The sequence below is a fragment of the Narcine bancroftii genome, chromosome 2 (genome assembly GCF_036971445.1).
Source record: "Narcine bancroftii isolate sNarBan1 chromosome 2, sNarBan1.hap1, whole genome shotgun sequence".
Lineage (NCBI taxonomy): Eukaryota > Metazoa > Chordata > Chondrichthyes > Torpediniformes > Narcinidae > Narcine > Narcine bancroftii.
In genome coordinates this window covers 69481600-69498619 of record NC_091470.1, presented here as the reverse complement: position 1 = coordinate 69498619, position 17020 = coordinate 69481600, and the positions used below count along the sequence as shown (strand labels likewise).

The following is a 17020-nucleotide window of genomic DNA, read 5'->3' as shown; positions in this document are numbered from 1 at the left end:
GTCCTGTACCCATTGCATATGAGTTGGTGCTAAGTGTACTCAGTGTCAAACACATTCTTCATCATCACCCTTTCTGTGACACCATTTTTAGGGTGCAATGTACATATTCCCCAAGGTCCCTTGCCCCTTTAACATGCTGAGTGGAAAAACCCTGTCAGGTGAACATTTATTGCTTTTCAATTAGGAAGAAGATCTTCAACTGAAATATTCCAGGCCAGAAAGACTCTACGTTTGATTTTGCTCTACATGTATTTGAAATCTTCTGGGATTAAAATCATTCTCTTGTTATGGCTGGATTTGGTATTATATTTGTATGTGGAGACCCAACAAATTTTAAGTGGTGCTTTTGACATTTTTGCACTTAATTCATTCAAATATTGCAGTTTATTGTTTTGAAAAATGTCAGTGTTCTCCTACATGGATATCAATTTTACTTTAATGCATGGTCATGAGTGGCATCCTGTGCACCTTAATATGGACATTGTCAGTAACAAAAAAATTGAATTTTAGTTTTGTTTGATTGCCTTACTTTGTAAGAATGCATTGGAAGCTTGACCATATTGGTTTGGTAGAGAGAAATATTCTAACTTTATGTTCTCTTTTCAGACTAAAGAATTCATTGATGGATGCTTGGAAAATGGAGGTAAAGATCTGATTTGATTACATAGTTACCTTTAATGCATTTTGAAGGAACTTAGCCATGAGGATTACCCTCGCTGCTGTATTTTTTTCAGGAAAAGTACTTTTACATGGAAATGCAGGTATTTCTCGAAGGTAGGGACATGATTTACTTGTGGAATTAAAAATCTGTGTTCTTTACTATATTTTGAAAGGTATTATACTAACTTAAATTTTTTCTCTTCTTCAGTGCAGCCTTGGTGATAGCATATGTCATGGAAACATTTGGTATTAAGTATAGGTAAGAAATGAAATATGAAATGTTAAGCAGGGTAATAATTTTGTCTATGGCAATTTTAAGTCCAGCAATGAAGTTGAGGAAGAGGAATACAAGAATCAAACAAAATTTCAGTTCAAATTAATTTAGAATAGAGCAAGTGGATACAAGTTTGTCAATTAGCTAATTTGGAACCTATTTTAATATGGTCTTCTTGCACAGCAATTAAGATTCAAGATTCAATTTATTGACCTAGTAATAAAACAGCATTTGATTACAGTGTCCTTTTGCCTGCTGTAAAGCAGACAGATTCGCTACCAGCAGGAATTGCCTAAGCCCCTTTTACAGTCAGACAGAGAAGCAAAAGAGAGTCCCCTCAGAGTCACCGAGTGTCCGTAGATTCGCCTCCAGCGCTTCTGCAGCCACCCAGAGTCCAGACCAAACCATTGGCAACCCAAGCTCCAGATCTGAACCTCTGACATGGTCAGGAACCCTTCGGTGCCCTTGTCGCTCCCTCTCATCCTGATTCTGATACCTGATACCCCTCCATCCAGTTCAAGCCAGTCTCCAGCAGCCCAAAGCCTCCACAGGTTCCTCACCTCAAGTCACCAGCAGCTCCGCCACATGCACTGATCCCTCAGCCTCACAGCCTCTCTGGTCTGTCACTGTGGTCACCATCCCATGGGTCATCTCCTCCTCCTTCTCAGCTGGGGGTGTGATCTTTCAGTCCTCCGGTGCTCTGCTCCAGCCCTCCACTTCCCCGGAATCTGAAACCCCTCGTGGTTGCTGCCGATTAATAGGTGCTGCCATCTTGGGCACAGATCCTGCAGGAAAGATATATTTGCCAAATTTTTGGGCCTGAGCCCTTCTTAATGTTATTACAATTGAAGATGGAACAATGGAGTTGAAAATCACTCTAAAAACACATATTTCTGGAGGAAGACAGTCAGTCTCGCAGTATCCATAGCACATAAATTTATAATTTTATACATATATATATATATATATATATTGTGTGTGTGTGTATTATGTGTATACACACATAATAAAACCCACATTTCAGGCTGCCCTTCTTAAGGTATGAGTAAAAGGCAGACAGGTGCCTGAATTAAAAGAGCATGGGCAGGAATATAGACCAACAGACAAAAAGTGTTAATTAGCTAGGGAGAGGAGGCCTAGTAGAGAGGGATGAGAATTGATAGGGGATAGGGGCAGTTGGCTCTGAATGCAGAGCTAGAGGTAAAAGAGGAGAGAGAGAGAGAGAGAGCTAGAGGAAAAGAGATGTAGGGAAAGATTGGGGTGGGTTTGGGGGTTGAGTTGATTATGGTAGAGTGGAGACCATGTTGTTTCAAGGAGGACATCTCTGATCAGACTCTGTCTCCATTTCCGAGACAAACACTCAACAGATGTTTTCGACAAACCACCAACTCCCACAGCTATCTCAACTACAACGCTTCACACCCTGTCCCCTTTAAGGATTCCATTCCTTTCTCACAATTCCTCCTACTCTGTCACATATGCTGCCAAATTGAGGTCTTCATTTCCAGATGTCATCCTTCAAAAAGCCCTCATCTGCATATCCTACATTACTCACACATCTGCCCTGGCTCTCTCCACCCACATGTGCAACAAGGACAAGATTCCCCTTGTCTTCATTGCTAGCCTCTGCTTACAATATATGAACCTCCACAATTTTTGACACACCACATGATCCCACCACTAGGTACATCTTTCGCTCTCTGCCTTCTACAGGGACCACTTCCTCTGTGATTCTCTCGTCCACTCCTCTTTTCCCACCAATCGTCTCCTTGGTACCTACCCCTGTGAAATGCATGCTCCACTTGCACCACTCCTTCTCCTTCACCACCATTTGGGGCCCCAAACAGTTCTTTTAATTGAAGCAACACGTGAATCTGCAGGGCTCATCTGGTGCACCCATTGTGGTCTCTACATTGGAGAGACTGGAAACAAACTGGGAAATCACTATGTTGAACTCCTCTGCTCTGTCCTCAACAATAGCAAAGATCTCACAGTGGCCACCCATTTCTACTGTATTCCCTGACTATTTCAACATGTCTGTCCATGGTGTAATGCACTGCCCCCTGAGACCATCTGAAAATTGGAGGAACCACATCTTGTATTCCATCTGGGCTCCCTCCAAATAGGTGGCAATAATGTCGACTATTAGTTTTCGTTAGCCCCCAGACTCCATCTTTCCCCACGTCTCCCTTACTCTGTCTGCTTTCACAGAGCCAACCGCTCCTTTCATCTTTCCTTTCTTCTGGCCTCCTCTCCATATCCAATTTACACCTTTTGTCTGTTGGTCTATATTCCTGCATTCTTCCCTCTGCCCTTTTAATTCAGGCATCTGCCTGGCTTTTACATATACTGTACTTTGAAGAAATGCTCAGGCCCGAAACATCAGTTGTATCTCTTTACTTCCTATGGGTGCTGCGAGACCTGCTGAGTTCCTCAGCATTTTTGTGTTTTTACTACAATCTCAGTGTTTGCAGACTTTCATGTTTAATTTGAAAATTACCATACTTTAATCATTTAAGTCACTTGGTTTCTGCAGTGAGTCTTCAGGGTTTTTTTTTTGGATGGGTCAGAAGACATAACTTATTATGCAATTGTTATTATGCAATTGTGATCACTTAAGACTAACAAAAGTTGGTTGTAGATGATGCAAAATCAATGCTATCTGATGAATTATAGAAGCTAAGTTTTATGCTGTTTGGTATTAACATTCACAGCTTTGATCCCATGTAAATAGACTAAACTATACAACCCTGCCCATTCACATTATTCATATAACTTTAAAATATTATGCCAACTAGTATTGCAATGACCTCAAAAGCTTTCTTAAAAAAATAAAGATTGTGCTCATGTTGTCCATTTCTATGGAACGTTAGTCTTTCACGAGCTTAGTAGACAAGTGATGCAGTATAAACATATTTCATAAAATGTTGTTATTTAGCCACTGTATCTGTTTAGATAGAATAGTTTCAAATGAATCCCACTGCCCTATTGTATTTCTGTAGCTTGTAATGACTTCCATGAGTAATGAACCCAACCGCAACTACTCCCTCTAAAATAATATTCTATGGGATGACCATTCAATTTATTCCATATACTCTTAATTTCAGTAAATTTTAACTCAAACCTTTTTTTTTAAAAAAAAAAGCATTCCATATTCATCCAATATAAATTCCTTCACTTTAAAACTTCCATCAAATCTCTGCTAGAGTATCCAGTTTTTGAAGTTTTTCATTAACTGCCATGTTCCTGGTGGATTCATGTCTGACTTATTGATCTTTTGTACTGGTCTTCTTCATAGATCATTGCTTTGTACAAATTTTACACTTTTTTTACTCTTCCATTCTGTTCCCTCTACAAAATCTTGTTGACAATTTTTAAATGAGCTTGCGGACTCTCAGGATTTTATGCAGTTGAACTCTCAAATAATGTTTATTGACAGCTTTAATTTCCTTTTTCATTTTTTTCATTGAAAATGGAATACCTTATGTTTGGATTACATTGTATTTGAGTTACTTTATAAAATGCCTGTGTTCTGTCTGCTCCATTAGGTTATGCTGTCTGACCATTTTCACCCATGTAGTTGACATTAAATGAGGTTTGTTTCGTACAATTGAATCCCAGATCATTTGTGGACGTGAGAAATAAAGCCGGTTTTAACTCCAATCTAAACAGTATATAAAAATTTAGCCCAAAAAGATAGATAGGAAGCAAAGCTAGAAAGCTATTGTATATTCCTTTACATCATGTATCAAATGTTACAGCTTGTGCTGGCCTATTAAACCTCTGAATGTTTCCCATTTCCATCTAATGATTCACTTCTTAAGATAGCTATTAAATTAATTGAATGTAAATTATAAATTGGTTACAGGGAAATTTGGGAGTGCAGGATTGTAAACAAAGCCACTCCATGATTAGCAGCCTTTGCAGAGAGAAAGCTATTTACTTTTCAAAGGAGAGCAGGAGAATTATTGGGTGAATCACTTGTGAACCAGCTGAGGGAATTGGAGAAAAAAACATAAAATAGTGATTGATAACTGAGTAAAAGTCTTCATTGAAGTGTTTATTTCTTTAGGGATGCTTTTACCTATGTTCAGGAAAGGAGATTTTGTATTAATCCAAATGCTGGATTCGTTCATCAACTGCAGGTATTTGATCATCATTTATTACAAATGTCAAATTTATCTTGAATGTTTTAAGTATTATAAAAATTCTAGGTTGACAATAAATAGTAATTATTTTTCATGTTGGTTCAGTTTATTACCTTTAGGAACAAATTCACTTCGAAACTAGTTTGAGTAATTTCAGGCATAGGGAATTGATTGACTTAATGAAGTGACTTGTCCTCATTGAGGGAAATTCTATAAAAGCAATAGGGTGCTTAATTGAAAAATAAAGAACTGTGCAGGTGGTGCAGATCTGAAATAAAAACAGAAAATGAACAATGCAAGGAGTAATACTGCAAGGAAATGGGTCCTTCGGCTCACCTTGTTCATGCTGACCAAAGAGCCTCACCTACACTAGTCCCACCTACTTACATTTAGCTCATATCCCTCTAAATTTCTCCTATCCATGTATCCATCCAAATGTTTTTTAAACTTTTCAATATACCTGCCTTGGGCAGCTTACTCCATACTTTCACCACCACAGATGTGAATAAGAGGCCAGGAGAGAAGCCAAATTATGTGGAGTGAGAAACAGAATTAATGTTTATGCTTGAAGACCCTCTGTCAGACTGGGGAAGAGAAAATACATTTAATCTTCATCTACATAAGGGGTAGAGATGGATTATATGAAGGGAGTATCTGTAGTTGGTTATGACCAGGGTTGCTGAATGGATGAGTTGTTAATGGGGCAGTTGGAGGGAGAAAAGACATGTTGCAGATAGCATTTCAGGGAATCCTAATAAAAGAGAAGGAAAAAAATGATCCAATATCAAAAACTGATTTAACAGAAAAGGCAAGTTATGGAGATTGGAGATATCAATATTGGATTTGGAAGGCTGCAACATGCCTACAGGGAAGATTCTGTCCTATTCTTCAAGCCTACTTTGAACCTAATTGTCAATGTTTCTTTCCCCTTTCCCAGTTTTGATGAAGGGGTGTTGACCTAAAATGTTAACTGTTTCCCTTTGCAGATTCAGCCTTTACCTGCTGGGCATTTTCAACAATCTCTCTTATTTCAGATTTGTAGCACCTGCAGTGTTTCCCCCCCCCCCCACCCCAGAGCATCAGTGTACCTCCTTCAGTAATGAGATCAGCTGATTGGGAGACAAACTGAAATGCCAGGGAAATTAGAATGTATGGTCTCAATGTGAAGCCAGGTTCAGAAGTTAAAGGAAAGTAAGGAATTGCAGGAAGTATTTATTTGGTTGAAGGAAAGTGGAGATGGCAAGGAACCAACCATGGAAACAGGCCCATCTGCCCAACTTGTCAAACCATGGATTTGGATGATAAGTCCTCTAAACCATTTCTATCCATATACCTAATTGTCTTTCAAAAATTGTAATTGTACTCTTCTCCACTAAATCTAAAAGTTTGCTCCATACACCCACTGCCCTATGTGAAAATGCCATTTAATTTTTCCTCTCAAATTAAACCTCTGCCCTCCAGATTCCTCAATCCTTGGTTTTTTTTGGGGGGGGGGAGGAGGTGGGTGGTAGAGAGAGTGGAAAATGTGACCATTCATCTTACCAATGCACCTCATAATTTTTTATGCCTCTGTAAGGTTGCACCTTGGCCTCTTTCACTCCAGGGAAGAAAGTTTCAGTTTATCACGTCTCTCCCGATAACTTAAACCTTCCAGTCCCTGCAACATCCTTGGTTTTTCTGCACCCGTTCCAAATTGATGAAATTCTTCCTATAGCTAGGTGACTAGAACTGTACACAATAGTCAAAATGCAGTCTCAACTACATTTTGTACCATTATGACATGATGTCTCAACTCTTGTACTCAATGCCATGGCCCTTGACGGGAAGTAGGCTAAATGCCTTCACACTGTGTCATCCTGAGTCTCCATTTTTAGGAATTTGTGTACTTGTGCTCTTGAGCCTCTCTATTCCACAACATTCTCCAGGGCCTAAAATACAACAAGTACAAGTTAAATTCCATCTGACCCTCTTTCGTATTTGATCCAGATTCTGTGGTGATCTTGTATGACATTATTTGTTGTCCACCATACCATGATGTTGGTGTCAAGACCATTCCAACTACATTCTCAATCAAATCATTAATATAGTTGACAAAAAATAGTGAGCTCAGCACTGATCCCTGTGACACACCACTGGTCACAGGTCTCTCAACTGAAAAACAACTCTTTGCTACAAACCTCTTGACACCCACTATCAAGCCAATTCTCTTTTAAATTTTCTAGCCCACCCTGGATCTCGTGATCTCATCTTCTACACCGGCTGACTGATTGATCATAGGCTTGCTAAAATCCCTGTGTCGGCAATGTTAAATGCTCTGTCCTCATTGATCCTCTTAGTCTCTTATACAAAAAACCTCAATCAAATTTGTGAGGCACCATTTCTGATGCCCAAAGCCATGCCGATGATCCCTAATCAGTCCTTCCCTTTCCAAATGCAGATATGTCTGTCTCATGGAATCCCCTCTAGTAATTTTTCCATCACTAATATTAGACTCACTGGTTAGTAGTTCCCTGGTTTGTGCTTACAACTTTTCTTAGCCACCCTCTGGTATTCTGGTACTTTACTTGTGGATCAGCTAGAACCCCAGTTATTTCAAGCCTGGCTTCCCACATGTCCCAAGGTATACTTGGTCAGACCCCAGATATTTTTTATGTATATCTATGGATATGTTTCAAGACAACCCTATTAATTTTCCTTAATTTATGAGCTTCCACAACTTTCTACACAGTAAATACCAGATGTAAATCATTAATTCCAGACCTCGCTCAACTCCTGCGGTTCTACACACAGATGTCTACATTGATCCTGAAGAGGATATATTCTCTCCTTATTCTTCTTTTCTCCAAATAGTCCTCTAGAATTCTTTAAATTCTCATTTACTGTTTCTGCCAGACTTTCTCCTTTTGTTTTTGTCCTCCCTGATTTCCCTTAAGTGTGAATCACAAAAATCTGAAGACACCATGGTTGAAGTAAAAACACAAAATGCTGGAGACACTCCTACTGCTCTCAAGCTCTACAACATGGTGATTTACTTCTGACTACTGCAACAACTCTGTGAAAGCTCTTAAAGGGATGCCTACCCTGAAAAAGTTTGACTTTGCTCTCTGAAGGGAGTTCTGTTGGATTCTCACTGTTCCTAATCTGTAACCCTGCTCTCAAGCTCTACGACCTTTGTAACATAAAGGACACTTTGACCTGCTGAGTTTCTCCAGCATTTTGTGTTTTTACTCCCTCTTAAGTGTACACCCTTTTACTCCTCAAGGGGGTTCAGTTTATCCCAGCTGTCGATAGCTGACACATGCCTCCTTTTTTTTTAACTAACAAGAGCCTCAATACCCTCATCAACCAAGGTTTCCTAATCCTTACAGTCTTGTCCTTCACTCTAAGATCAAACTGGTCCTGAAATTTTCCTACCTCACTTTTAAAAACCTTCCCACTTGCTGCATGTTCCTTTACCTGCAAAAACCTACTTCCAACCAACTTTTGCAAGTTTCTGTCTGTTGCTATTAGTTAGTCTTGCCCATTTTAGGACTTTAACTATGGACCTATATAACCATAGAACAGGCCAGTTTGGCCCTACTAGTCCATGCCGGAACAAATCCCCACCCTCCTAGTCCCACTGACCAGCACCTGGTCCATACCCCTCCAATCCTCTCCCCTCGATGTAATTATCCAGTCTTTCCTTAAATGTAAATAACGTCCTTGCTTCAACCACCTCTGCTGGAAGCTTATTCCACATCCCAACCACCCTTTGCGTGAAGTAATTTCCCCTCATGTTCCCCTTATAATTTTCCCCCAACAATCTCAAACCATGGCCTCTGGTTTGAATATCCCCCACTCTTAATTGAAAAAGCCTATCCATGTTGACTCTCTGTCCCTTTTAAAATCTTGAACACCTCCATCAAATCACCCCTCAATCTTCTATGCTCCAGAAAAAAAAGCCCCAGGCTGCTCAACCTTTCTCTGTAACTCAAACCCTGACATCCTGTCAACATTCTCATGAACCTTCTCTGCACTCTCTCTATTTTGTTTATATCCTTCCTATAATTCGGTGACCAAAACTGCACACAGTATTCCAAACTTGGCGTCACCAATGCTTTGTACAATTTCATCATAACATCCCAACTCTTGAATTCAATACTCTGATTTATGAAGGCCAACATTCCAAATGCCTTCTTCACCACTCTATCTACTTGAGTATCAACTTTGAGGGTACTATTTACCATAACTCCTAAATCCCTTTGTTGCTCTGCACTCCTCAATTGTTTACCATTCAATGTATATGACCTATTTAGATTTGCCTTTCCAAAATGCAACACTTCACACTTGTCCGTATTAAATTCTATTAGCCATTTCTCGGCCAATTTACCACCCCTTCTTCCAGATCGTTAATATATATAACAAACAATAGTGGGCCCAGGACTGATCCCTGAGGAACTCCACTAATCACCGGCCTCCAATTTTACAAACAATTTTCTACCAGTACTCTCTGACACCTCCCATCCAACCATTGCTGAATCCATTTCACTACCTCCTTATTTATACCTAATGCCTCCACCTTTTTTCCTAACCTCCTGTGGGGAACTTTGTCAAAAGCTTTACTAAAGTCTAAATTATCAACATCCACAGCCTTCCCTTCATCAATCTTTTTTGTAACTCTATAAGGTTTGTTAAGCATGATCTACCCCTGTCAAAACCATGCTGACTACTACCTATCAATCCCTGTTCTTCCCTGGTATTGTGGACAATGAGGATGATTACCGTAGCTTAAAAAGTGATATAGGAAAGCTAGAGGAGTGGGCTGCGAAATAGCTGATGGAATTTAATACGGAGGTGTTGCATTTTGGAAAGGCAAATCTAAATAGGTCATATACATTGAATGGTAGACAATTGAGGAGTGCAGAGCAACAAAGGGATTTAGGAGTTATGGTAAATAGTACCCTCAAAGTTGATACTCAAGTAGATAGAGTGGTGAAGAAGGCATTCTGCCATCCCTCAGAACACTTTCCATCAACTTACCCACCACAGACATCAGACTCACAGGTCTATAATTTCCAGGCTTACATTTGGACCCTTTCTTAAAAAGTGGAACAACATGAGCCACCCTCCAATCCTCTGGCACTACCCCCGTGACCAGTGACATCCTAAATATCTCTGTTAATGGCCCCACTATCTGTACACTAGTCTCCCTGAGTGTCCTTGGGAATACATTGTCCGGACCCGGAGATTTGTCCACCTTTATTTTTTTTAACACTGCCATCACTACCTCCTGTTATCCTGAGATGATTCATGACCTCCCCACTATTTTTCTTTACTTCAACTGGTACAATATTTTTTTCCCTAGTGAATACTGAGGAAAAGAAATGATTTAAAATTTCCCCCATCTCCTCTGACTTTTCACATAGCCTACCATCCCTATCTACAAGGGGTCCAATTTTATCCCTCACTAATCTTTTACTTTTAATGTACCTATAGAAACCCTTTGGATTTATTCTTACTCTGCCTGCCAAAGCCTCTTCGTGCCTCTTTTTGGCCTTTCTAATTTCTTTCTTAAGATTTTTTCTACACTCCTTGTAGTCCTCTTTCAATTCCTCAACACCCTGCTGTTTATACCTCTTGTACACCTCCCTCTTTCTCCTAACCAAATTTCTAATATTCCTTGAAAACCAAGGCTCCCTATGACTTCCAGCCTTTCCTTTGGGACATATCTACTCTGTACTCTCAAAATTTCTTCTTTGAATATTCTCCATTTTTCATTTACATCCTTTCCTGAAAAAATCATGTCCCACTCAATACTCCCCAAAGCCATTCTCATTCCTTCGAAATTTGCTTTTCTCCAATCCAGTAGGGCCTAACCCTTCTGTGCTCTTCCCTAAAACTAATAGAGTTGTGATCACTAGACCCAATTTGTTCTCCAACATTAACCTCAGACTCCTGACCCATCTCGTTCCCTAACAGGAGATCCAGTATTACACTGTCCCGAGTCGGTTCCTCTATGTATTGATTAAGAAAACTGTCTTGTACACATTTGACAAACTCTAGCCCATCCAGCCCTCTTACTGAATGGGTATCCCAATCAATGTGAGGGAAGTTAAAATCTCCCATGATCACTACCTTATGTTTATTACACATATATGCTATCTCCTTACAAATTTGTTCTTCCAATTTTCTTGGCCCATTTGGTGGTCAATAATACACTCCTATTAGTACCCTCATTGCATCTTTTCCCATAACTATTTAAAATTATGGTCCTTGGCCTCAAAGCGTTCCCCTTCTGCCACTTCAATCACTCGTCCTGTAGGACTGGCCCTCTCTAGTAGGGCCATCAACATATGGCATGAGAAATCTTTCCTGGATACTTAAAGTTCTAGCCATTTTCACTTCTAGCACTATGGCAATCCCAGTCAATATTAGGGATGTTTAAAAACATCTCATATTAGTGATATACAGGCTAATGGCATGGTGCTAGGACTTCAGCTTCTCCTTCACTGTCACCAAGATTAAGGCGTTGGTTGTTGACTTCAGAGGAAGGGTGGATCTTGCATCTCTGTCTGCATCATTGGTACTGAGGTGGAGAGAGTTAATTTAAGATCCATGGAGTAAACATCTCCAATAACCTGTCGTGATCCACCCATATCGATGAGATGGCCAAGGAAACACATCTGCACCTCACTTCCTCAGAAACTGAGGGAACTTGGCCTGTCACCTCTGTCCCTTGGCAATTTCTACAGATGAACCATTGAAAGCAGCCTGTCAGGATGCATCACTGTGTGGTAAAATGGTCAACTGCTCCACCCAAGTCCGAAAGAATCCAGTCTCTTGTGCTCACAGCTGAGACCATCACAAAAACCTCCCTCCCTTCCACTGTTTCTAAGTACACTTCCCACTGACTTTGAAAAGCAGCCAATGTTTTAAAAGGCTCATTTCAACTTGGCCATACACTCCTCCTCCTAGCAGGGTAAATATTCACAACTGTGAGATCATGTGCCATCTGATTCAAAGAGTTTCTTTTCCACTCTAATCGGACACCAAAATGAACCTCACACTAGTGAAAATATTGCCGTTACTCTGTACTAACTGATCTCTGCACTCTGTGCATTGTTTTTAATTGATGAACTGTATGGGTTGCCTAGCTGATTTGCTCGCAAAACACACTTTCTTACTTACCTTGCTGAAATAAACTTGAACTGAACAATGAAAGCTATAAATTAAAAGGAAGGAAATTGAGGGAAATGTGGTGATTCATAACTCAAGGATTGAGCTTCCACTTGTGCAATGATTTGCTTTCTGGAAAAGGCTAATTAAGTCATTAATAATCATTATTATTGGACATGTTATTGCACTCAATTGTCAGTATTTTTGCGACATTTCATGGACAATTAATGTGCAGGCAGAGCAATGTCATGAATGTTCACAGGAGAGATTAGGAGCAGGATCATTTTTGATAAGCCTCTCTCTGTGAAGTAACAAATAGTCCAGTAAGTTTTTGGTAATGAACATTTCAAATTTTTTGCTCAACGTAAGTTGCTAGCTGATTAAGTGATAACATTTTACATTGTTTATGTATGATTCTTTTCTGAGAATTCTGGAGAATATAAGCTGTCTTAGATCATTTTTGTAATTTATATATGAAATGTTTAAAAATATTAATGAAAGCACTGTTCTATAAACAGGAATATGAAGCCATTTATTTAGCAAAATTGACAATAAAGATGATGTCACCACTCCAGCTGGGCAGATCTGTTACTGCACAAGGTTGGTGAAAATAATTGTTTGCTGAGATTTATTTAATGCAATGTAATATCGTTGGTAATTCTTGAATTACATTTGATTTAAAATAACATTTTAATATAATGTGCAATGATACATGATACAAATGGTTCTTTAATCATTTATTTTGAGATATTGTAGAAATACATTAATTAATTTAGAATGTCAAAGCTTGAAAAGAAAAAGGAATTGGGAAATAAATGAAACAGTGAAACAAGCAGGTTTGTTTAATCATAATTGATGTAAAGGATCAATGTTGCACAGCTCCAATCAGGCAAAACCTGGGAAAGGAAAAAGCAAAACAATCCTGAATTGATCTTATTAGCTATATTTTTCAGTATTTTCCATGTACAACAGAGCATCATACAAGCTGACAACTTGGAAATTGGAGACAATTTACTCCTTCTACTTCGTTGGCATGTGCTCGTGCCTTTCCTTCCTGAATGTCACAGAAACCTTTCTTGTTGTCATCAACATTCCTTTGGTGAGCCACTGTCATTTCTGACTTTATGCCTTGAGTGAAAAGAATAAGGCAGCTTACTGTTCTTGAGACAGAATTGAGGTGAAATTATTAGTGCTCAAATGTTCTCATATTGAATAGTGGCAATCCCTTCCTTCTGTTCCTTGGGAGGCCCATAATATCCTATTATTGAATTAGATCCTCCATTCAGTCTCCAGGTTTTATGATTTGGTTTTCATCATTTCCTTTCTTTGGTCAAAGGCCTTTTTTTTTTATATATGCACTGGACCCTTTTATTTTCCAGGAAGCCTCTCATGAGTAAAGCACGTATAATGCAAAGTAGAAGTTGTTAAACCGATGGAAGATCACTCAGGAACCAGTGTCTGCTGAACTTGGTTTTGAACTGCAACATTGTCCATCTACCTAGACTGCATTGCTTCTGTTTCTTCTTAGTAGGTCTCTTGATGAAAATCCTGAAAGGGATATGGAAAGTTTTACATAATTTGCTTTGTTTCTTCCTTAGGATTTAAGTTTGACACTCCACACCAATCTTTGATCTAAATCTTCCAAAAGATTTTGTCATTGTATACTTTGACTGGCAGTTCAAATTTCAATTGGAATGGTCCTTGTATTTCAAATCCTTCTGGCTAAGCAACTAGTCTTCCAGTGGTACATCACTGAGATGATTTAGAACTATTCTTGTTCTGTTGTATGGTTGGTAATAGATATATAATCTATGTGTAAATGCAACACAATCTTTTCCTTTTTTAGTTGTTCTCAGGATGTGGGCGCTCCTGGAATTACAGCATTAATCACCCATCCTTAATTGCCCTGAGAAGGCCTTCTCCTTTTAACTGCTGGCAATCCTTCTGCTGAATGGTATTCACAAAATGGTGTTAGGTAGGGAATTTCCTAGTTCTCAATGGCTGTTGTCTTCTGCAGACCACATGTATCTGGTATGGCCACCTCAACACAAAGATTAGCAAGATGTTTGCTTGAATATATAGAATTGGTTCATTTGTGTGAAATATATTTTTGAGTAATGTCAGTTACTCTACTGATATTGCTTGATTATGCCCTATCTACAAGGCTCTTACCTGCAGTAGATTCTGCACTTGCACTCATGCAATAATGCTTTGTTAATCAGCCAACTATTTACGTGGTGCCTGTTTATGGCTGCAATTGTTTGGACTTTTTTTTAGCTGGAATGTCTGTGTTTTGTCTTGGCTAACATCAATCAAAATCTCAGATTTAAGTGGTGTTAATGGTGGATGATCCAGAGAACTCTGAATATTCTAGATCTGTAAAATACTACTAAGTTCAATGTCTGTGGATGATGCTATAATGAAGTGGATTTGCTTATTTGTAGGATAGCTTTTCTTGGAATGATGACACTCCTCATCAGATTAAGAACCTGCCCAGACAATTCTGATACTGTCCTCAATGATTCCAAATAACTTGCTTCTCAAAAAGAACCAATTTGGTAGTCTGTTGGAAGTGTGCATTTTTTCAGGTGGAAAAGAATGTCATTTTAGCAAACGTTGAGATAATTAGCATCAAAATCCTGGCATGACACTTACCTTGAGTCTAACCAGGCACGTGAGTCAGAAAATCATTGGTTTCCTGTGTTCCCACATTGTAAACTAATTGAATTAACGTCCAAGTGGAGCCTTGAATGGCTGGCTTTGTTACATCTTGCTTCCCTTTTTGTCTGCAATTAGTATTGTGGTAAATTCTCAAGTTTGTGTTGAAATACTCTGCGTGGTTTTTTTATTGTTTTCCTCAAGAATGTTAGAGATTTCAACTAGACCTTCACTTACCGATTGATCAATGCCTGACATAGTAAAATGGAAAGTATTCCTGATTTTGTTGTGGTAGATTAGACCTACTGCGATGTGGCACCAGACTCTGAGTGTCTGAAATAAACAAGTTGGGAGTCGATCAACAGATATGAATATTTGAAAAGTTCTTGCCGATCACTTTTGCTCAATTGACAGCTCTGTCGGTGAGATACCAAATGAGCTAAAAACTAAGAAGAAAGTCTTCCTCTATGAGAGCACATCTGGAGTACTAACCCTTTTCCCACTAATTTTCCTGGATAGTGTGGTGATAAACTGCCACATCATACTGCTGCAATCAATGTGATAAAGATGCAGCCCCATTTGCTGTTAGGTGGAGAGTGACAACTGAAAAGTCGATGGTATTTTAAGAGCTGGAATGGTATTTTAAGAGCTGGAATGGTATGGAGGTGGTTGCATGTGTCGCTACTTTAGAGGTACTGTTAAGGAAATGGCAAATTGTTGTATTTCCTTTGAGTAGTATTGATTGCTGTAATGGTATTTGGGACAATTAATGTTCAAGCATTAAATAGTGGTGGATAGTAAGAATGGTTTGGCATACATTCTATCTGAATGAGACATTGGAGTTGGACAGCTAAGATACCCATTCATACAGAAATTTCTTAAGAATTCTTAACCTTGTAATGATTCACAAGGTAAAACAATTCTTCATAGTTAATTTTGAGTTGTGTGTGAATACATATATTAACCTGTTTACCAAGGTAGGTCTACTTTCTTCCAGAGAAATTCATTTCACCATTCAAGATTATCTGCTTCTGACCACTCTCATACCACATAGGTTGTAGGATTGTCTTCAGATAAAAACCTTAAGGATACTTGCAAATAGATTTGTACTGCAGAAATATCTTTGCTTTTTGATGCACTAATGGTATCCATTTTGTTTTGCTTAGGAACATTGAAAAGAACACTGGAAGACGATGATGATTTTTCAAATATGCAGGTGGCTGTAGCCCATGATGGGTAAACCTGTAACTATCCATTGCTTGTAATGGACATGATTACTATATTAAACTAAGTGAATAGAGGGATGAACTGTTAATGGATATTTAAAATTATGAATATATTATATGGCACATTTACTTTTTTTCCATTTCTCACTCTGTCCTGATGCTGGAACAGAAAACTTACCCTTTGATTTAATTCTGACCAGGAAAAGGAGCAAATGATCTTTTGATGGATTTACAAGTCTTCATCTGCTAATTTTACATTTTTTACCAAAACTGCCATTTTGACAGTTAATAAGTACGCATGTGCTAATACATTGATGCACTTTTGATACTTGAATTTTGATTGTATGTAAGTTTGATAGGGAAATAATGCACTGTGTGCTTGATGTCAGACCCATACATGCAATTTATGTTACAAAGTGTTAATCTTTTTGTGTAATTTATTAAAACTTACAATAAAGTTTTTTTCGGATTAATGTGGCTGTCACAATGGTTATGTGTCCAATATGCATACAATTTTGTATTACCAGAACCAAGATTTCACAATGCTTGGCTATGCCATTGATTGTGAAACTTCTATTCTAGACCCTACCTTAATGTCTTCAGCACATCGGGATTGTGCTTTACCTTATTACACGCTCCTGTTTTAGTAAAATGGGATTATCACTGCAAAGGATAGTATAGACAGGAGGAACTGAATGGTCACAATTACATTTCACACACAAGCACCATCACAAGTCAGAGTCCAGTGACAATTCGATACATTGGAAGAACTGAAGGAAGGCTCGTCAGTCTGTTCCAGATTCAAGACGTTATGATTTTGCAAGGGAAAACTATTCTGACTGAAGTCATGCTTGTAGCCAGCCATTTTGTGGAATTCAGAGCAAAGCCTGCTCTGACTG

The 17020-nt window shown here is 38.8% G+C and overlaps 1 protein-coding gene across 4 annotated transcripts in view; it reads left to right on the top strand.

The window, feature by feature from the left end:
* The window catches only part of styx (serine/threonine/tyrosine interacting protein), a 40900-nt gene extending 24306 nt beyond the window's left edge, over window positions 1-16594 (top strand). The window contains exons 6-13 of one of the 4 annotated variants that reach the window (XM_069917008.1): window positions 607-643; window positions 735-774; window positions 869-919; window positions 5007-5079; window positions 12756-12837; window positions 13191-13336; window positions 14084-14212; window positions 16062-16146. In XM_069917008.1, the coding sequence (XP_069773109.1) occupies window positions 607-643; window positions 735-774; window positions 869-919; window positions 5007-5079; window positions 12756-12837; window positions 13191-13336; window positions 14084-14188 (534 nt within the window). In that variant the 3' untranslated portion in view covers window positions 14189-14212; window positions 16062-16146. Of the gene's footprint in view, window positions 1-606; window positions 644-734; window positions 775-868; window positions 920-5006; window positions 5080-12755; window positions 12838-13190; window positions 13337-14083; window positions 14213-16061 lie in introns of those variants that run through there. The other 3 variants (XM_069917009.1, XM_069917010.1, XM_069917011.1) reach the window with 3 other exon arrangements.
* Window positions 16595-17020: the final 426 nt, after the last annotated feature.